The 22,748-nt window shown below is 48.0% G+C and overlaps 1 protein-coding gene across 15 annotated transcripts in view; it reads right to left on the bottom strand.

Annotated features, from left to right (window-relative positions):
- The window catches only part of ZNF536 (zinc finger protein 536), a 487,963-nt gene that overhangs the window by 137,783 nt on the left and 327,432 nt on the right, over positions 1 to 22,748 (bottom strand). The window contains exon 5 of one of the 15 annotated variants that reach the window (XM_055235808.2): positions 13,976 to 14,879. The exons of the other annotated variants lie outside the window; for them this stretch is intronic. Within the exon in view, the coding sequence (XP_055091783.1) occupies positions 14,872 to 14,879 (8 nt within the window). The 3' untranslated portion in view covers positions 13,976 to 14,871. Of the gene's footprint in view, positions 1 to 13,975; positions 14,880 to 22,748 lie in introns of those variants that run through there. 15 annotated transcript variants of the gene reach the window in all.

The following is a 22,748-nucleotide window of genomic DNA, read 5'->3' as shown; positions in this document are numbered from 1 at the left end:
AATTTGGATGCGTGAAAACAGGCCCACCCCTTGTCCCTGCTTCTACAGCCAAGGGCAAGTCCTTTCTCCAACCTCCCTACCAAATGTGGCCTCTATGATGACTTCTATCTCCGACAGCCTGAGAATCTTTCATCTCATCATGGAGGGCCCAATGTAGGCCTCAGTGAGCCCTAAAAATAAAGCAGGCTGCCTAACAAGGCATCAGAGATGCAGTGGGGGAGACTCATGCCTGTGGTGGGAAGGGCCTGAGACCCTGGGAGGAAGCCAGATGTTGGGATCACACTGGCCAAAGGTCACAGAGAAGCAGGAGGAGGAAGTGGGCCTGGAAGAAATGAGAAACATGTAGGGCCAGCGCCAAGAAGGGGGCATGGACTGCAAAGAGTCGTTCTATCCCTCCACGTCTTCCAAGTTACTTTCTCTGCTTTACTGCCATGGCATGAAAGCAGAGAAAGCTTCCCAGGTTGCCTTACATCTTTGTTCAATGAAGGGGGCACAATCACTCATGATCTTCACTGAAGAGGGCTTTGGGCATCTTGACTCCTACTTAACCTGTGTGTCAGACACACTTGCCTTGGAGTTCTCTGGGAGATTCCCAACTTTCTATTTCACTGAAGTCCTGAGCAGACCTGCAAAAGCCACCCTCTGCCTTTTGGTCCCTCTCAAGCCTCAAAGGCCCCCAGTAGAATGGCCTCACCTCTACTGGGGACATAGCTTGAACTAGACTTTTGAGCGACCCAGCCCACTGAAGCCCACCCCCTCTCCCAGGAACCACCCTTTTGTCAGAAGAGTACCCACAGCACTTCTTAAAGAGGAAAATGTGCTAAGATGTGAAAAAGCTAGAACCAAAAAAAAGGGGATAAAATGTAACTGTAAAGAGACTGACGGCAAACAAGCCTGCTTGTGGCGACTTGGGGGCAGTTAGACACTCCAGAGGCTCTGCATGAGGCCCACTTGTCTTCCTTTGAGGAGCTGAGGGGCAGCTGACCACCTGTCCACAAGATGTGTTTTGATAACTCCCAGAAATAAGAGCGTGTTTTATGGGGGAGTAATTGGGCATATTCCCTTCATGACTTGAAGTCAACAGGCAGCCCCTACAGCTGGCCCTTCTAGGTGCTATCAGCAGCGAACGCTATTTTCATGGCCAATTTATTAGAGACTCCATGTTTTTTGAGGAGACGTCACCAACACAAAAAGGGGTATATTTATTGATATGCTTAAAATATAGGTTTTTAACTCGATTCTTTCACCCTTAAAAACAAAGTAAAGAGATAGACAGATACAATTATGTTCTGACTGTTTTCCGCCAGCCTGTCCAATGGGAACGTTTGTATATAGTTCTCAGTGGCGCTGAAATCTGCTTAGGAAAGCAACAAGTCCTTTGTTCTGTTGACAACGGTTATTACAATTAATTCATTTTGTGATTGGTACTTGCGCTGAGTGACAAGGTGTTATTTTACCTCCGTGAAAGTTAAAGTGGTAATATCTACGTGCACAATAAAAACGTGGGCTTGCTATCACTCACGGGGAGAAGAAAAGGCTGGCTCCCGGCTGCCTCTGCACCTGCCACCCTGTCCGTACCCCACGTGCCAGTTTGAGTTGGGAGGAATGTGCCGGGTTACTCCACTCAAAGTTCCTGCCTTCCAGCCCACCCAGCTTCCTACAAAGTTTTTCATCAAGGCCTGAGGTCTGAAGGTGACAGGGTGTGGAGGGAGGGTGTCCAGGGGGCACGCCAAATGCCGTGGTGTGAGCTGCATGGCAGGGCATGCCACTTGCCTTGTCACCATGAGCCCAACTCAGAGTTTCACTGAGAGGCCTGGTTCTCCCCTCTGTGCACCAAGGTATCTCAACCTTGGCACTATTGATACTGGTATTTGGGGCTAGATAATTGTGGTAGCGGCTGTCCTGTGCATTGTAGGCATTTAGCAGCATCTCTGGCCCCTGGATGCCAGAAGCACTCCCCTCCCCAACATCTCCAGACATTGCTAAGTGTCCCCCAGGGGAGAAAATTGCCCCTAGCTAAGAACCATTGCTATCCACAGCCCCCGGGGCTATTTGCTGTGTTGTGGAAAGAGGGTTCAAGAATGCTTCTCTGGGCCAGGCGCAGTGGCTCTGTAATCCCAGCTCTTTAGGAGGCTGAGGTGGGTGGATCACTTGAGGCCAGGTGTTTGAGACCAGCCTGGCCAACATGGTGAAACCCCGTCTCTACTAAAAAAAAAACAAAAATTAGCCAGGCGTGGTGGCACATGCCTGCAATCCCAGCTACTGCGGAGATGAAGGCAAGAGAATCACTTGAACCCAGGAGATGGAAGTTGCAGTGAGTGGAGATCATGCCACTGCACTCGAGACTGGGTGACAGAGCAAACTCTGTCTCAAAAAAAAAAAAGACGCTTCTCTGGCTTCGATTCCATCTCAAGTTCCCTGAGGAGGCTGGCTTCCTCACCGAACCCAGAGACAGAGCGGCGGGGTAGGTCCCATCATAGCCCCCACAGGAAAGAGCATAGGAGGATGACAGACCTCTTGTACCATCAAGAAGGTGTGGCAAAGGAGAATGGAGGAAGAGAGAAACCAAACACCTGCCCCAAGAACATGGCTGCAGAGCCCATTTCAAAAAACGGATGTATCTCCAGGGTAGCCCAGACTTCCCTCTAGCTAGGATGATCAAGGAACGGCCGTCGGGTCTTCCAACCTCACCAGGGTCTCATACAATTTATTACGTGATATATACCTCAACACAAAAAAGTATGTTGAACAAAATTCATCTCTACTCATTATTAGGGATTTCAACAATTGCACACTAAGCTTAGAAAAATTCTGGTTATCTGAGCGCTCCAGGGGCTTTGCTTCTGGATATGTGGTGTGTCCTCTCTGCTCATTGATTCCTATGGATTCATCATTTAGTTCTCCATTTAACTTCCTTATGCAGCTACCAGCTCATCACATCAAGGAAAAGATGCAGGATGAGGCAAGATCATCCTAGTTCTAGGTGGATTGTCTCAGGAAGGGCCCAACCTATTTTCAGGAGGAGCAGTAAGAGCAGGGGCCCCAAGGGGCAGGGCTGGTGAAGACCATGGTCCTGTGACCTGCCCGCCCATCCCTCCCCTTCAGAGCAGCCCAGTTGCTTTTCTGTACCAGACATGCAATGACAAAGCCCTAAATCTTTGCCCTCATCACCGGGGTCCCACTGTGCCAGGACTAAGGGCATGTCATTTCGGCTGCACCAGAGCATGGCTGGGCATTGCCAGTGTCCCCAGCCAGGCTGACATCCCTTTCCAATGAAAAGCTCAGCAGATTGGACCTGCCCTGTATGTCTGCCTTGGAAAACCATTGACAGGGAGTCATAGAAATCCTCCCGAGTTGTTTTTTTTTTTTTTTTAGCAGTGTTTATCACCTCAAAATCAATTGCATATTTTAAATTAAAACAAATGACTATTTCTAGACTAATCAATACTTGCATTGCCTTTTAAAAAGTAAAAAGTTTAATGTAAAGAAATCCTCATCTTTGCTCCCATCAATTCAATTTTAACATAATTCAATATTTAATAAATATAATCCTCTTTGTGCAGAACAATGTCATAGAAAATGGAAAAGATTTCATGGTATCCAAGGTCTCGTGAGGTGGAAAATGATGCCTCTTCCCCTGGAAACTCCCTACCTCTGGGTACTTTCCTCACCTTCTTCACATATCAGGAGCTGTTTATTCCTATGAAGTCTAAAAAAAACAATGGGTTTATGTATTTAATGATTTTAAAACCAAAATGCTAGCTACTATCTGCACAATTGCCATTTTTATCTCTTTAAACTTCTACAGCCTGACGTTTCTAAAAGGGCAAAAGAGAAAACCCTTATATAATACCTAATTTGTACATCTGCGGTTTCCTTCAGACTGGCACAGGCACCATATGTTTTTAATTATCATAATAGCCCTAAAGAACCTGTTCTGTGGGAAACACATATGATCCTTTTATTACTGGTTTGTAATTTAAACAGTTTTAACAGAAAAGGTCTGGCTATCGGGGAGTGACAGCCTCAAAGGCCTAAGATCCCAGCCATCGACCTCTGAAAGCTCAAGTTCAGATCCCACCCACCGAGGGAGACCTCCTTCCCCCTGCCTGACAGAGGTAATTGGGCACATGTGAAGCGGCTCTGTGGGACCTCAAAAGACATAATCTGGGATCTCCAGTGACGCCGGGTTTTGGTCAGAGTCCGGCACAATGAGAATAAAGTTGATAAATATTATCCTGGTCTGACCTCCGCTGCTGTCGCGGTTGGGGGCAGGGAGGGGCAGCTGGAGCCCTGGGCCACCCACTCTCTATGCTCCCTCAGACCTGGACCTCAAGGAACAATTGCAAGGTGGGGGTCAGGTTTCCTCGGGGCCCTCTCGCTGCGGGGGGAGGAGGGAGATGACAGGTTTTTGCTTTTTTTCCCTGAGGCTGGAAAATGACTGAATAAATATAGCCCTAAAAAGAACTGATTCACAGACTGTGACATGGAAGGACTCAGGGTTATCACTGTGACTTTGTCATTTATGGAGAGGTGAGGACACTGAGGGGACAGGAGGAGATCTGCTCAGGGTCACGTGGCAGGTTCAAAGCCACTCTGATCACAACCCAAGTACCTGGTCCCTACCCAGTGCCCCGCCTGCGTGCTCCAGGACTGTGCTCCCCAGGCTCTGTCTCAGGTTAGGATTGCCTAATCGCAGAATCGTGGCTCAGAAATGCCCCATTCTCTCCTGACATGAGCCTGGTGGGCTGGCAGGAACTGGTTGTTGTTATGTACTGTTAGTTGGTTTCTTTATGTTTGATGCATCTCGAATGTGTATTAAAGGCACAGAAAAGCACCCGCAAGGTGAGGCAGCTGAGTGGCCACTCCCAGGGTCCTCCACCGCCCAGAGAAGCCACTCCCAGGAACCGCCACTACCGGGAGAGGCCACACGCGGGGACCACCACTACCCAGAGAGGCCACACACAGGGACCTCCACTGCATGGAAAGGCCACATGCAGGGACTTCCACTACCCGAAGAGGCCATATGCGGGGACCCGCACTACCTGGAGAAGCCACTTCCAGGGACTTCCACTACCTGAAGAGGCCACATGCAGGGACCCCCACTACCCAGAGAGGCCACATGCGGGGACCTCCAGTGTCCGGAAAGGCCACACACAGGGACCTCCACTGTCCAGAGGGGCCACTCCCAGGAACCTCCACTGTCCAGTGAGGCCACATACAGGGACTTCCACTGTCCAGAGAGGCCACAGGCAGAGATCCCCCCACTGCCCGGAGAGGCCACTCCCAGGGACCTCCATTGTTCAGCTCTGAATCTCAGCCCCGTCATTTACATGCTGAGTGATCTTAGGTGTGACAAGATGCTGCTCGGTGCCTCAGTTTCCCCATATTTAAAATGAGAATAATACATACTCTATCCACATCCTTGGGTTTTCACGAGGATGAAATGTAAGAAGTTAATTTGCACTCTCATCTGTATGGAGCTTAGAACAGGACTTGCCACAGAGGAAATCTTTATTATTTACAACCTTCCTTGGAAGGTTAGTGGGTGAGTTTGGAGGACCAGATCCTGCTGCTGGGATAAAGGGAGCCGTTCCCTGGGCATGGAGATATTTTGGGGAAACAGTCATCTGCCCCAGACCCAGGATGCCCCCACATGGCTGGTTTTTGAATGGAACAAAACGTCTCGGTGGTAACTGATTTCTGGGTGACCCCTCATAGACACTCAGGGTGTGGGGCAGGGTTAGGAGCCATGGCCGACTGAGTTCTCCTCTAGGCTGCCCAAAGGCCAGGACTGATTTTACATAGTTGCCCTGAAAGTGACTTTCTTTATTCCACGATTGCTTGATTTTAGCATCCAAGCGTGACCTGGGATATTTTATTGCTTTGTGTTTTCTGTTTGTTGGTGGTCATGGCCTGACGTTATAAATGCTGTGTCTTGGAGGACTGGTGTGATGCGGTTGATGACACTGATTGCACTGATTGCTGTCATCTATAAGATGGGCTATCAGGTTCAGTGCTTGGCATCGGAGGTGTGTGTGTCAGGGAATTCCCCTCCCAGACTCTGCAACAGCTATCCTCACACCTGGTGTTCAGCTGGCCAAGCTGAGGCTCAGAGGGGCCCCCTGGAGTGGGAAGGTCATGACCCGAGGCACTAGAAGAGTAGAAAATGACAGCAAGAGTGGACAGCAGGCATTGGAGATGACAGAAGGTGGGGACGTGGGAGGGGGTGAGGGTTGAAAAATCACCTGTTGTGTACAGCGTTCATTATTCAGGTGATGGGTACACTAAAAGTCCAAACTTCACCACATGCAATGATATAAACATGAAAAAAATTTTAAAAAGAAAAAGAAAAAAGACTGTGGGCAAGGTGCCTAGCATCTCTTAGCCTCAGTTTCCTCATTCATAAAATGGGTTCTGATAATGACAGAGGGTATCTGGTTACGCAGAAGTGGCTGGGGTCCAGAAGTGCTGAAAGCCTGGCTGGTCTGGGGGCTTCACAGGAGGGTGGGCCCACACCGGGGCAAGGCTCGGAACAAGTCCCGTAGCAGGCCAAGTCTCCCCAGATCACCCCATCCTTCCTCCTCTGCAACATGCTCTCTCCCCAGGTAAGTAGATGGGGCCGTCATTCACTCAGCTGACCTCACCCTTGAAGAAGGAGGTCAGGGAGTCACAAGCCCAGATCTGGCTTCCTAAATGACCCCAGAAGACCAAGAGGAAGCTCTCTGATAAGTTAAAAAAAAAAAAAAAAAAAAAAAAGGAAGGGAGTCTACACAGTCCCCACCCCAGAGGGGCTGAGCTTTCCTTTTGGCAAAAAGAGGACCCCAGATGGCCACCCTCGTTTGAGATGTCAGCGGTGACCTCTCAACTCAACAAACAGAAGTGCATCTTAATCAGAGTTCTTCCCGGACAAGGCAATGGCATGGACCCGCCCCTCTAGGAAATAAGACCTTCTTAATCACAGCCCTGCAGCCACAGTGGCTGTTCTCCACCCCTGCCCACCCAGTGCCAGCCCAGCTCTGTGGCCCCGCCGAGCCCAGGCAGGAGTGGAGCGTCTCCCCGTTTCCAGTCCTTGGAGTTATAACTCACATTACTTCCATCCCATCTGCACCCAGTGAAGGCAGAGCAGGGAAAACAGCATAAAACACAAAGTTCCCACAGACAACATCTGTCTCAGTGCAAACAATGGACCATTATCTTGTAAATAATTCTGATTAAGATGCAGCATTTCCTCCTGAAACTGGCAGTGGGAGTGGAGCAAGCGGGAGGAGGTGCTGCTGGAGCTCCAGCCCGAGCACCAGGGGCTGCACTTGGGGATCTCTCTGACCCTTGAAGCCTCCCCAACATCCCTACCCACAGCCACTGAGCACCCTTCTCCCCAGCCTGACCACCAGGACCACCAGCAGTGGGATGGCCCATCCCATCAGCCTGGGCACCTACAGCCCCAGGAGGCTTTGGAAAAGTTTCCCTGCCAGCATCATTTCCTTTCATTTCTGCTGGCCTTCTCTCTCTCTCTCTCTCTCTCTCTCTCCTCTTTACCCATTTATTCCACTCTTTCCTCTCCTCCAGATGCAACCTCCACCATTTCTCTTCTATTTTCTTCTTACTTGTTTTCTCTCTTACCTTCTCCTTTCCTTTGTTCTTTTTTTAGATCTTGCTGTGTTGCCCAGTCTGGCCTCCACCTCCTGGGCTCGAGTGATCCTCCCGCCTCAGCCTCCTGAGTAGCCAACACACCCGACTTTTCCATTTAATTTTATCTTCCCAGGTCTCCAGGTTCTCTTTAATCCTCCTCCTTCTTCTCTTTGTACTGCATTTGCACTTCTCTCCCTCTATCTTCACGCATGTCTCTTCCTTTCGGCCATTCACTCCTCTCTTGTTTTCTGGTCCCCTTAGCCCTCCGGTCCTCTGTGACACTCTCCCTCTCCCTTGGCTCCCCCATCCCAGGCCCCTGGGGCTAGGCCTCCCCACTGTTCCACCCCAGAGGCACCTTGACATGGTGGGAATTGTGTGTGTCCATCTGGAGGTTCCAGGCCTGTGGGCCCCAGCCTGTCCTTGGGCTCATCCGCAGGGGTTGTCAGGCTGGGGAAGGGGCCCTTAGGAATCCCTCTTCCCACCACTGGAGCATCCGTCATGCCCAGCGCCTCTCCCTCCTGTGTCTTCTGGGATGCGAGGTCAGCCTGCCTGGCAAACCCCAGTCCCATCACCCACCTCACACAACAGCTCCTGTTGCAAAACACACTGTCACGAAAGAAAACTGGGGACTTCACAAAACCACCCCAACATGACATCCAGGCGTTTAACCTGTGCAAATTCGAGGGGATCATTCACTTTGCAGGGGCATTTACCTCAAAGGCCTCAAGAAAATTCCCTTTGTGATTTAAAATTAAATTACTGGGTATCATTAAAAAGGACAGTTCTAGAGCCCAAAGTCTTAATGTAAACCAAAAACCACTGATACAAGAATCTGGGCCACCGATTGGCCACGAGAGATGATTTTTAAAAATTTCCTAATGGTAAATACTTTTTACCACTACAAAACAGTGAAAACAGCTCAGTTGGAGCCAATGGGGGTGTGTCTGTCCATCGCAGGAATGGGCTTGTTGAATTATCATATGGGTTCCCCAACAGACCTCCAGATGTGTTCACCTCAGGGATGGGAAGAATCCCAGATGGGCCATCCAGAAAGAGGCCTTCCAGCAGTGAGTACAAATTGGCAAGGATGAGGGTGGGGTGCCATGATTCATAATAACCTGCCCAGATTCTCCAGCCACTTGGCAGGGTTTTAGTGGGTTCTGGGTCTTCATCGAAGCTCTGCCTGGAGCCTACATGGCTGCAGAAAGCCTAAAATAATTGAAATGCAGGTGACTCGACAACCTCCAAGTTCTTCATATTCACTTTGTTTTCTTAAGGGATACATGAGTGTCTCATTTGGTGGATGATAATACTGAGGTAACTGGATTAAGAAATGCCTATGACAAGATGTCCATTTGAAAGCAAAAAGCCAAGGACTTGAGGGTTTCCCATGCAGAGATAGAGCGTACTGTTCCAGACTACCTGGGCTTGCAAGCCCAGAGTGATTTTGAGTGACCAAGGGAATTCTCAGGTTGGAAAAGTGGAACGGTCACAGGCACAGAAGGAAGTGAATGTGAACTGCTTCCGTGCCCTGTGAGTGCAAGATGAGAGCCTGAGCCTGCGTCTCTTGGTGCCTGGGTTCCCACTCTCTAAGTGTGATGGGTACGTGTATTGAAAGGGAGCAGGAGGCACTTATATCCAAAAGGGACTCCCTGGATTCACACATTAGCATTTGTAAAGTGCTCGAAGACAACCTGATCATCATAGAAAATACAGTCTTCTCAAGCTCAACTGTGAGCCCAACAGGTTGAAAAAGAGAGAAAAAAGTCACATAATCAGGTTTTTCTTGCACTTCCATGAGCTGAAAATCCAGTTTCACTATCTCCTTTCTTTTCTTTTCTTTTTCTATTTTGACAGACTTCCAGAATTAAAAGAGAAAATCCTCAATGGTCGTCTTCTAATTTAATAGAAATATCTTCAGGATAAGGCAAGTTTCATATGCCTGTGCACTGGAATGGCAGATGGCCTTGCCCAGATAGAAAGCCCGCATGCTCTTTAGCTTGTGGGAAACCAGAACACACCCCAGAGGCCCTACTGGTATGGGGACTCCAGGGGACTCCAGGACTGACAGGGTCCGGAGGAGTCATCTGAAAAGTGAGGACTGGCAAAGGGTGGTGGAGACTACAGAGTTTAAGACCTAGGAGGGTCCGCAGCAGACATCTGGAATGCTCCCTCCTTTGGCTGAGAGGAAAATGGTGCCCAAAGAGGGCATGTGAGTTGTCTAAGCTCCTTGGAACATGATTGCTTGGTCTGTTGACCCCCAGACCAGCCTGCCAGTCCTTCCTCCAGTAACCCGGCCCCTAAGCTGAGAGGCCATGCGCTTCCCTCCCCACAGGAGCCATGACCAGCACATCTGTTCTCATCCGTGGCTCTGGTAGGTCTGTGACTTTCTACAGGGTACCCAGGAGGGTGTTCTCACTTGAAGCAGATGCTGTTGGTTTCTCATTCCTTCCCTTCTGATTATCTGATTATCTGGCAATACCAATGGCCCCTTGCTTCTTTCTGCCTGAGGGCTTTCTCTCACTATGGGAGGAATGGTTGGCCATCAGGTGGGCTGGAGGGACCCTCAGCTGCTGGGAGAGGCAGAGCTGGTGTGTAAATACCCCCGCTCCTTCAATCCTTGAAGAGACTGTTCCAAGGGGAGCTCCACACACTACCTTAGAGGACCCCCGAAAGTGCTGAGCCCCCCTGGTCCTGCAGTACTGACCCTCTCATGAGTGCACCTGTGCTTGTTGATTTACCTGCCTTCTCTGTCTCCCTTCCCTGCTCCCTCACTAGTGCTTCCTGGGTCACCTCCCACATCTACTGCCTGCATCCAGGTCCTTACCTCAGGATCTGCTCTAGGGAGACCCCAACTAGGTCACCAAGGAAGTCTTAGGGGATTGAGAGGACTAACGACTCCTCTACTTGACAAGAAAGAGCTAATCCTAGTGTGAGTCCCTAATTATCCACTGGGGCCACTGTGCACCCCAGCAAAACCACCTTCAGCCCTTCCCCAGGTGCAGGGCACACCCTGGAGTGGCCTGGTGGTCAACCCCAGCCCTCTTCCCAGGACAGACAAATCCCTTGACTCAAGAAAAAAGCAACTTGTCCATCATATAAAAAGAGCAATAATTTGGTAAATTAATTGCAAATTTGCTTTCCCCGCTTGGTTGCCTTTCTCCTTTTATGTGGATAATTGAGAGCATATTACGTTAATTTGACAACAACAGAAGTTCAAAAAGAAAACTTAACCTTGTAAGCAGTGAGTTACCATTAGATGGGTGTGTCTGGACAACTCCACAAAGAACATGAAAGACAAACCCCTCATGAAGCCAGCCAATGTCTGGATGCACAAATGGCTATTTTTCCTAATGAAATAGCTGTGCAGAGTTCCCCAACTTTAACCTTGAAAATGCGCATCCCTTGCTCCAGAGGCAGAATCTGCTTACGCAGAGACAATATTGCCAATGCGCTGCTGCCGATTTGGGGATGTAATTTAATCATCGGGAAGTTTCTTTGAGAAAAAGTGACTATACTTATGGAATAATCATCTCCCAACATTTAGATTCTTTTTCTCCAACCAGAATATCTACAGCCTCATCAAAGCAAACACACTTCCGAACATGTGTAAATAGAAAAGCGGATCTGAAGACTCTCTTACTGCAAGGCACTCTGCCCTTCCTTGGCCTCTCTCATCTTAAGTCACAGATGTCTCCTTGGAACTCTGCTCCATATACAATGGGGCGGGCGGGGGGGCGGTTTCTTATCCAGACCAGGGTGTTCATGTTAGGAAGGGTCCAGGTCTCAGGCTGAGGGTAGATCCAATAGATGATGTTTATGTTTGCTCCAGGTCTGAATTCAAACAGGTGGGGCTTGTTATAATCCCACATGTGGATGGGTGGTGGCTTGGGGCAAGGTGGGCTTGTTATATTTCCACACGGGGATGGATGGCAGTTTACAGGGGACATGCGCTTGTTATAATCCCATGTGGGGATGGGTGATGACTTGGGGGAATGTAGGCTTGTTATAATCCCACGTGGGGATGGATGGTGGTTTACAGGGGAGGTGGGCTTGTTATATATCCACGTAGGGATGGATGATGGTTTATGGGGAAGGTGGGCTTGTTATATTCCCATGTGGGGATGGATGGTGGTATACGGGGAAGGTGGGCTTGTTATAATTCCACTTGGGGATGGAAGGTGGCTTAGGGGGAAGGAACACACAGGAAACAGAATTCCTGACCCCCTTGCCGAGTTGTGAAATGAAATTGGCTCATTCCACAGAACTGAATCCACCCAGCTCCCTGGCAGGCAGAAGACGGGATATTCCCAAGAACACGCAACTGGTGAGAAGGAAGTTGTTACCCAGGGATGGGGGTGATGAGGAGGATGTGGATGGGAAGCAGGTGGAGTGTACGGCATGAGTGCCCTGAAATGAGAAGATGGGGAGCAGGACGGAGCTGGCTTCATAAAAATAGGAGAATGAGAATCCACAAAGGCCTCGTCTAAGCTTGAGAAGTTTCCACCAGGGAGCAACTCAGGAAATACCCCCTGCTTTAGAAACGGAAATGCTTCCGAGTCTTCCAGCTTGGAGATCCCGTTAGGGGGATTGGGCCCCTGTGGAAAGGAAGAGAGAACAGCAGACGCCTGAATATAAGGCTCCAGGGAGCCTTCCAGGCTGTCAAGGCAAGGGGCTGGGAAGATCCGTTCCCTTCAGCAGCCTCTCCCTCACTGGCTTTGCACTCCTTCTGCCTCCAAAGCCCAGCCCCCCACACACCATCTATACCCCTCTGGGCCCCATCCCAGGAGGACTGGCAAAACCCACAGGTGCTATGGTGCCCCAGGTTTGCAGGAAGTGGGCAGCAGGGTGTACATGACCGGCAATGCCAGAACAGTGTGCTCAGCCCTGGACAGAAGCCCCGAGAAAAAGGCTTGGAGGAATTTTCCCTCGATGTGCACCCCATTCCCCTTGGGGCAGGTCCTCAGACTCAGGGGACATTGCAAATAAAGAAAAACCTCTCCTGGGGCCCTACTTCTTGTGAAGGCTTGGCCTATATACACTGGCAGTGGAAACTGGCCCTGCCTAAATGTGGCCACACAGACCTGGGGCCTGGAGGTTAGGGTCATTCACTTTACCTTTGCTAGGCATTTAGGGATCTATCACAGTTTCTATAGGAACCTATGGTATGTGCTCCCAGCTTCATATGAAGGGAATCAGGCAACAGTCGTGGGCACTGACCACCAGGAAATCTGACAACCTTCTTCACAATCGACATTTTCTCTTTGAAGCTTTTATCACGTCTTCTCAGACTCCGAATCTCTCACTTTTTACCTCTTTCCTAAAATAAGACACAACCTAATGCCATACTGTGGTCTTTGGAGTCAGAGTCACTTGAAAAGCTTTTATGAGAAATACCAGAAGAAATGTTTCAACCAGCTAGGGTGATGCAATTGTCCTGTTGCGGAGGCCAGGGTTGTTCAATGAGCATTTCTGGGTTTCTGTTCCCTTGTTACACAGAGGCACTTTATTTATTTGGGGTTGTGAAGAACGGACTTGGGGCTTGAGATTGTGTCGTACCCCCAGCCCCCCAAAAGGATCAGTTAGACAAGGGGGCAGGGATGGTCACTGAATTTAGAAATTTACAAAACACGCCCAAGCAAAGAAGCTTGGAAACACCGTTAAAATGGCAGGACCCTAAAGTCCAGCTCACGGACCACAAAACCAAGCAACACAAGCAAAAAGCAAAATCGGTCCTTCCCACGCTCTCTCCCCACCAAGAGGCAAAGTGGAAGAACAGGCAAAAGCCTGTTACAGCAAACACAGGTACAGCCCAAAAAGGTCAGCAGAACATAAAGATTTTCCCCTCCACAAATGCTGAGTCTCTTCATTACAAACTACCCCTTCACAGGACGAAAATAACATGTTCAGATTTGCTGCAGGGAGGCTAGGTGTCAGCGCTTCCACATCTGGGATGGGGCATGATGGCCAGCATACTCCATGCCCAAGTACCCCCCCACCCCCACCACCCCAGCCACAGTTCCCATGGGCAGTTGTGGGGTCTAGACACCTAAAAGTCACTTGTACAGAGAAACGGGCCCGTGTCGCCTGGCTCTCCCCGACCCGCCACAGTCATCCACCCAAATTGGAAGGTCCTTTCCCACTTGCATGTTTATGAATTGTCACAGGGCCCACCTAAGGGTGGATAGAAAAATGCAAAGATCTGCCCAGGCAAACAGCCCAAGAATCACGGTAAATGGCATTCCCTGAATGTCCTGTTGAGGCTTCCAACAGAGAGAAGAATGTCAGGGGGTGAGGAGGGTGTTGCGGAATGAATTAACATAATGACTCCAAACTGCACTAATGTTTCACAGCTTTTTTTTTTTATTAGCAATACCAAGATAAGTTATTGAAGCATTTTTAGTATTATTTTACATTCCATTCATAAATGACCTAACTTGTAACTCAGCATACAGCACACTTAAAGATATAGTTTGACACTTATTCAGAAAGCTACAATTATTATAACTTACATGCCTTCATTACCAGGAACACCTTAATATATCTTCTAATGACTTCAACAATACTCTGTTCCAAAGCACACGATCACCCCGTACACGTTTACATATTTTGCTTCAATCACCATTTTTAAGTTGTAGATGTCAAGGTGCTATTCACTGAAATTTTACTGTCATCTGCTCCTGGTTAATAGGAAGACCTGACACAATATTAAACTAGCAATATTTCTGCTTAAATACTATGGAGAAAGAGAATTACTGGACTTTTCTGTATTCTTCTAAAGTGTTACAAAATACAGGACAATCAGACACAAGCAGTAATACCCACGAGACCACTGCAGGACCCACCTCTACACGCTCAGGTGAGCTGGTGGAACAGCCCCCCGCCCCCAGCCAGGTTGTCCACAGGTGAAGGGATCTGTCATCCACCAGCAGTTGTCACTCAGGATTTATGACTTTGAGGGAGTTTTCTCTCCTGCTCAAGTTACTAAGCGTTTGCAATCCATGACTAATAGTGGAACATATGGGGTAATATTTTTAGCCTCTGATTCTCTGCTATATATACTGTAGATTGGTGCGCCGTGTGTATACACATACCTATGCCAATAGTAATTATTTATTCAACACACATATGTGTATACATTCTTCTCTTGACTTTACACGATTAACAAGCTGCAGATAACCACCGAGGACCACGAACAGACAAGGGCAAGTCCAGATAAACCGACTAGGACAGGGAGTGTCACTTACCTGCAAGAAAATGTGCAGATTTATTAAATAATCCAGAAACCATCAGGGCTAGAGGCATTTGAAAGCAAGGGCAAGGCCACATCCCCTAATCATTTAATGGAATAATGACAATAAAGTGGAATTTATAAAATTTGGTCCTTCTGTCTCTGGCTAAAGCAAGAATAGTCAACATGATCAGGGCAGGTTGGCAATTAGACGTAGAGGTGCTGTTGATCAGCACTAAGTAATAGGAGATAATTACTGCTTATTTGAAACCTGGGCTTTGCACACAACGTCTGAAATTAAAAAGAAAAAAAAAGAAAAGAAAAACCTGATGCCTTCAGCAGGTAAGATGTAGCCTGTGTCTAGATAGTTGTCAGTTTCAACCAGCGCTTTGATTCAGCAGTCTAAAAAGGTAGACGCCAGTGCTTAGACCCACGGTATCTGCACCCACTTAAGACACGGATGGGCTCACACCGTTCCTATTTCAGATGGCGGTGCCTGGGTCTGATTGGAGAGTTTACACTTCCTCAGTGATGTGGGTGTCTGTTCTGACAACACTCTCTTCTCTCAATACTCTCTTCCTCTCTCCCAATCTTAAGTCATTACCAGGGGTGGGGAAAGATATATATATGTTTCTTTTTTTTTTTTTTTGAACCAAAGAGGTTGATTGCCCTCTCCTCTCACCTAGGCTTGGTCCTGAGCAGTAGGATTCATGCAATCTGAAGAGAATATGGACATAGCAACTAAAATTAAGCTACCAGACTTCTCTCCTGATTCAGAGGCCCTGTTGATTCAGCCAGTAGCTTTTGGAGCCAAAAATATGCAGCAAAAGGAAAGGAACATAAACAAGGCTAAATGTCACCAGTGTTTGCCGACTTACAGACACCATCCACTTGTTTGTTCTGAAATGACGAGTGGACCATTTGGCAAATACAATGGTATTCACACAACAGTTCTGTCATCCTGCAGTGCAAACGACATCACGTCAGTGGCATTCCCATTTAATTTAAAAAGAGGGAAGGAGAACGGGAGAAGAATGCCTTTGGAGTTTGGAGAGAGCTGCCATCCAGAGAGGCTGCCTCTCCGTCAGACACAGAGCACACAGCAAGGCTCGGGATGAGGGCTGGGGAGAGCCTGCTCCACGTGCTGATTTCTGCAGGAGATCCCAGGGGACATCGCCTGTGTTTGTCCCTCCAGAGTCAAATAGAAAAGCTCTGCAGCAGGTTGTGAGGCAGCCAGCAGGGGCAGAACTGGGCGGTGATTTGCATTAACTCACAAGGTTCTGCCCTTGGACTTCAAGGCAGGCCAAATGGTCCTCCCTTCTGGGGTCTAATGTCAGGCCCCAGACACACAGTACAAATGAGAGCAGGCCAGACCGTAGAGGTCAACAGCTAATCTGTAAATTATCCAATTGGGCAAAGGAGGTGAATACAAAGGTGTGCTTTGTCCATAGTCTCTGAGGCCAATCCATGTGAGAATCAGCTCACAAAAAAAGAGAAGGAAGAGGCATGAGAGCACATTTGTCTTTGAATAAAGTAAGGCAGCAGCAGAGACAAAAAGATCTTGCAGTGGAGATGCCCCAGGTCTCCCACACCCTCAAGCCAATTGCCTTCTTGTGCTGGCTGGGTACAGCCTGCACTCCCCACACACTCGGCAGATTGGAAGTTTGTGGTTGTCTTCCTATGCCATTTTCCTACCTTCGCCTCCCTTCTTCATTAGAACCTGCTGGCTTCTGGGCCACACTGCAGACTCTTGCACAAGATGAAAAATGTACCAATGGCCATAGACTGTGTATCACAGCCTGCACTCAGGGTGTCTGCACATATGCGGCCCTCACTGTGTATTTCATACCCCAGCCATGGCCTCCTTCCAAGTCTCTAACTGACTGCAGAACTTTGCCGTTTCTTGGTCAAAGACTGAGGCAGGGCAGGACTCATTTCCTACCCCCAAGCACTTGCCTGGTATCAGGAAGAGAATGGAGTGGACACAGAAATGGTGTAACCATTGGGATGGGAGGTCATCACAAAATTGCCAGAATCATCTTCAAAGCAAACTTCCCTACATACCAAGAAAGAGCTATCAACCATGCACCACGGCAGAAGCGAGGAAATGAAACGTGCCTCTCTAACACTGATGGAGGTAAGGTTGATACCTGCCGTGCTTAAGGGACGATTGCGACCCGAAGATGTTTGCACACCGACATCATTTCCTTGCAACAGTTTCACGTGGATGCTGAGCTCCGCAATGTCATGCAAACTCAACTGAGAAGCACTGATCCAAGCTCTTTTCTCTGTCATCTATTTCATCCCTACGCTTCCTTCCATCAGTGAGGAAACAGGCTTTCACAGAGCAAGCTTGCTTCAGAGACAACACACAGCCACTGCCCCCTTCCTCTTCTGTGTGCACTGGCTATGAGGGGGCAGCTCTGCGTTGCACTGTGCCGGGGTGTTCTCCTGGAAGTCTTTAATGCATAGACAGAGGTGTGGCTTCCCAGAAACAAGGCACCAGCCCATCTGGGTCGACAAGTCCTCTACCACTGTGAAGTCTCTCTCACATCTCTGGCTTTGGCATTACCAGACAATGGATGGGGCCCTGCCACTGATGATGAGGGGTCTCCTGTCACCATCTCACTGTCCAGTAGAATAACAGAGGACCAGTGTTTGCACCATTCATTCTCTAGGGATGACCACGGGAACACATCCCTCTTTACCAGAGGGAGTTGTTGGGTTGACCAACTAAGACCCTGTGGGCCAATTCCAGTGCATCGCCTGTGTCAGTACCTAAAGTTCTAATAGAAAGCAACCACAGCCATCATTTTCCTATTGTCTATGGTAGCTGTGGTGCTACTTCCAAAGCAGAGTTGGGTGGTCACCACAGACACCCCGTGGCCTGTGAGCTAACACTTTTATTCTCTGGTCTTTTAAGAAAATATTTGCTACCTGTTGCTTTAGACTGAGTAGCTGGTAAAAGGGTAGGTATTGGCCAGGCGCGGTGGCTCATGCCTATAATCCCAGCACTTTGGGAGGCTGAGGCAGGTGGATCACCTGAGGTCAGAAGTTCGAGACCAGCCTGACCAACATGGTGAAACCCTGTCTCTACTAAAAATACAAAATTAGCCAGGTGTGGTGGCATACACCTGTAATCCTAGCTAGTCAGGAGACTGAGGCAGGAGAATCGCTTGAACCCGGGAGGCGGAAGTTGCAGTGAGCCGAGATTGCGCCACTGCACTCCAGCCTGGGCAACAGAGCAAAACGCCGTCTCCAAAAAAAAAAAAAAAAAAAAAAAAAAAAAGTAGGTATTCTCCCACTGCCTATGCTGAGAAATCTACAAGGCTCGGGGAGAAGAGAAGTCACATTTTAAGAGAGTTCAGCTTTGGTTGTCCTGGTTCATCTCATCACACATATAAAAATATGTAATTTGAAGAGGTTTCAATGGGCCCGAATTCTTGGGAGGGGGGGTCTCAATTATTTCACTAATGTGGAAGCCAGAAGACCCTTATTCCATAGTCTCAGGTATAATTTGGGTTGGGGAAGCCAGTTGCCCCATAACCTGAGGATGATAAGCTGGGGATGTTAGGACGACTGCTGTTAATGGGCTTGCATTCTCCCTTGCTTCCTCCCAGGCCCACTGGGTCACTAGGTCTGGTAGCCACTGCACATAGGGCCTCGTGCCCACGATCAACATGCTGATATTTATTTCATGTTTATTTTACAGAAGGGGTCTCACTGTGTCACACAGGCTCAAGTGCAATGTCATGATCCTAGCTCACAGCAGCCTTGAACTCCTGGGCTTAAGCGACGCCCCTGCCTCAGCCTCCCAGAGTGCTGGGATTACAGGTGTGAGTGCAGTGCCTGCCCTCAGCCTGCTTACAGATGCTCCCAGTTCAGCCAGGCTTCCCTGAGTGGCAGTCACTACAGAGCAGAGCTCCTTGGGGCAAAGGGGAGTGTGCTCTTTTCCCTGCTTTCCCGTTCATCCGTCATTCATTCTTCTCTGTCCTGCCTACCCCTGGGTCCACCAAAGGACACAGTGCAAAGCCTGATTGGGAGACCTGGCACATGACAACTCCACACCCTGGCCATCTCTCTTAGGTTTGAAAGGCAAGGAGTAAGGGTGACCTGGTTGCTGTCCAAATCCACAAACTCCCGGATGAAACACACTCTTTAACCATTCCATGCAGCGAGCCCCATGGGTGCTGTGCAGACCAGCCTTGGTGCTGTGTGCACAGAGATGCCTGCCCCTTCCAAGCCAAGTGCCGACCCAACAGTGCATTAGCATTTCTCATACTAGACTGGGCTTGTCTGCCTTGCTTTGTCCATGGATGCAAACACTGCTCTGGTCTTCCTCTCTCCACCTTTAAATACTCATGTGGAGTCTGTCCCACTACAAAACCAAGGTCAAACATTCCAACAAAACCAAGGGCACATCCAAATTCTCCAATGGCACTGGAGTACCCTTGTACATTATGCTCTTTGACAGAATAAAGAAATGTGACCCATGCCTGGAGACTGGAAGTCACCTCAAGAAACTAAGGATTTGATTGGAGTGGGATTTCCTATAATGAAATCAGACCCCTAGTGGGATCTGGCCCACTGTGGAAGCAAAGATGCCTGTCCTCTGGCTTAATCCAAGATGGCTTAACCTCTTCCTTGGGATTGTTGTAATATGTCTCTGACAGGCAGTGTGCTGTCCTCTGTGGAAAGAGCTTTAGAAAATTCCCACTGAAGCTCTCGACACTGTCATATGCAACAGGCTTCTCCCCACCCAACTGGCTGGGTCGGCTTCTCCCCTCAGTGGCTCTCCTTCTGCACCAGAGTTAGGAATCCATTGGCTGTTAGGATGGGCAGGGCACACTGGCCAGGACCCTGGCTCTATGGCACCAAGGAATTTAGGACCAGAGTTTTAAAAGTTAGGAAGAAGGCATGCAGAAATGACGGAAGATCCTGAAAGTACAGCCTGCAGTATGAGTATCACCCACAGACTAGGATGAGACGCCACCTTCTCCAAATCAACAGCAAGGGTTGGAGGAGCTGCTGAGATCTGTGGGGAGTTTATATGATTTGAACTAGGTATTTCCGATGCTTCTTCAAACACTTTTACACCCTTTGAGAACAGAGCTCTTCCTTAAGAAACACAGGAACATTAGCTCCTCCTATAAGCCCGTTTTTATAATCATGACAGTGGGGATTTAGGTTTACTAACCAGACAAAACCAGACCTGAACTTTATCCATCTGAGATGAGAAATCTAGGAATGATGCTTTGGTCTGACAAAGCTCAGATTCTTAAGGAGAAATAGTGATGAGCCTGGTAGGTGAATTTAGAAACCCGTACCTACTTCGAGTGAAGAAGAGAAGGAGGATTAAACAATAGAAATATTTTATTCATTGTGCCAATATCACTTCTACCCTTGCAAAGGGAAGCTAGTGGGGGTTTGAAGCTTACAAATGTCACTTGTGCTTCTTGCCATGCTAAAAAGAGAGTGAATTACACTATTTAAGAAAAAAAAACAGCCCATTTGGATTTGTGTTCCTCCTAGATTGTAACTTTTAGAAAGGATGAATATGCCTGGACCTTCTGGGATACCACAGTCGCCCGCAAGAAAATAAGAAGAGGACTGCAATTATGGTGGGCCAGATATGGGGGGAGTGAGATGAGAACTGGCAGAGTCAGGCCCATCCTAGAGGCAAGAGGGCAGTGGCCTCACCCCCAAGCAAATGCAAGAGCCAGGGAGGGTCTTTTCCTGCCTACTTCCAAACTAAAGCAAGAGGAGGCAGAAGAAATGGGGCCAAATGGAATGCAGAACTCACACTCTCTAAAAAGAGGCGGCTGGTGGCCAGAGTCAGTTTCAGCATCTTCCCAGGAGTGGAAGGCGGAACAAGAGGCCTGAACCCTCTGCTGCAGAAGCAACAAGGAAGCCTTTAAGCTTGGCTGGCATGAGGGTCCCCAAACCCCATGAAAGAGGCGGGGGGTGGGGGGCACAGCTTACATCCCAGGGTCTGCTGCCCAAAGCCTGAAAGGTGGAATCGGCAACCTGGTTTGCACATAGTGGGGAAATGTCAGGGGTGTGTCATGTGCTGCTGTTTTGGGAAAAGGTGAGAAGTTCCTAAGAGCTTGCCGCCCAGGGATAAAAGGGTCTCAAGACCCGGCAGGCTCCCTGATGTTGGCTTCCCATTCAACCTCGCCTGGTGTGAAAGGATACCATTGGGCAAACTTCCTCGAGCCAGGCAGCCTTCCTTCACTACTGATAGGAAGATGGGAACATTAATAGGGGTAATATGAGCTCATTTCAATAATAATGAGCTCATGAACATGCCAGGTTTTGATCTTTTCTGATGCATGGATTCCTGGCAGGGACTATGGTCCTACGTAGGTAGTTGAAAGAACTGAAAATAGACTTAAAAAAAAAAAAGGCTCTAAACAACAATAAAAAAGAAACCACCCCGATCACAAACCTAAAACAACAATAAAAAAAAAAGCCTTAAACATTGCTCCCCCAGTTAAAGAAAAAAAGGGAAAAAAATTGGACTGACATAAAACCCTTTTTTCCCTTCTTTTAAATATTGTTTTTAACAGCTTCAAAAGTAATGAATTATATGTGGCTAAAAATAGATCTGGGGGTAGTGGTTAATGGGGCCTTGTGAATCATTCAGCATAAGGAACTGTCAATATTTTTTTGAGCTGTCAGAAATCCATTTAGTGATTTTTGACAACTCAAAAAAATATTTCTGACCGCTTGATTCAGTTCCTAGTGAATTAGGGAAGAAGAGGAATAAAAGAAATATATCAATCTAAATTACGAACTCAGAGTCTAGCTTCCTGAATTCTGCTCTGTGCTTAAATGAACAACAGGATGTTGAGGTTCAAAAATATTCTCTTCTATTTCCCCCCTTCCTTCCCTTTTCTTTCCTTCCCTCCCTCCCTCCCTCTCTTCGTTCCTTCCTTCTTTCCTTCCTTCCTTCTTTCCTTCCTTCCTTCCTTCTTTCCATCCTGCCTTCCTCCCTTCCTGCCTTCCTTCCACAGGTGAAGTAAAATTACAGAAATCCATTTATAAATTACAGATGGAAAAGTATCATGGTCATTTATCTCTGGTGAGGATATTTGGAGCTGGTTTCAAAGGGAAGAGTGCATTGACCTTCTTTTCAGAGAAAGGCTTCCAAACACGGATATGAGGGTGCCAAGAGAATGACTTTGATTCCACCTGCCCACCCTAACATTCATTTGCTCCAAACCTAGTCCTTAAACTTACAATGATGTTCTGAAATCTGGAATTCCTTTGGGGTACCCATATGCTTTAAGGAGATAAAGAAGTGTCAGTTTGCTACAGGATCAGACAAGCATGAATCCAAGATGCACAGGGTCACATCACTACTGTTCAGGGACTTCACAATGTACATGTCTTGTTAGAGCAACAGACAGACAGGTGAACAGACAGACAAACAGAAGGCAAGCGCAGAAGGACAAAGTCACAGTAACTGCCATTTAGTTTGTCTAAAAATGAGTCACAAACACCCAGAAATCATCTCCCTCTTTGGAGAGAAGGTCGCTTTATTTCTATACTGTTGTTAGTGTGATATGATTTTAGTATCCTCTAAGTCAATAAAAGAAAAGTTTAAGAAAGCAGATTTGGCTTAGCAAAGCAGTAAGGAATTGTCTTTAGGCATCTTTTGCATAAATTGAAAATACTGAAGAATTTGCAAGTTACCATGTCTCTTTTCATTTTTGTTTTGTAGGTTGATTTTCCCCCCTTCAAGTTCTAGATGGCAAACAGGAGTAGTTCACATGGTGAGACCACCCCCTTTTCCATGCCTTCTGTACAGGCATTTTAGTACATTATAATGCAAATTAGAACACAAAAGTATGAGTTCTAAAACTTCTGAACAAAGTGGACT

The sequence above is a fragment of the Symphalangus syndactylus genome, chromosome 13, assembly GCF_028878055.3.
Source record: "Symphalangus syndactylus isolate Jambi chromosome 13, NHGRI_mSymSyn1-v2.1_pri, whole genome shotgun sequence".
Taxonomy (NCBI): Eukaryota; Metazoa; Chordata; class Mammalia; order Primates; family Hylobatidae; genus Symphalangus; species Symphalangus syndactylus.
This window is presented reverse-complemented; position numbering and strand designations above follow the sequence as displayed.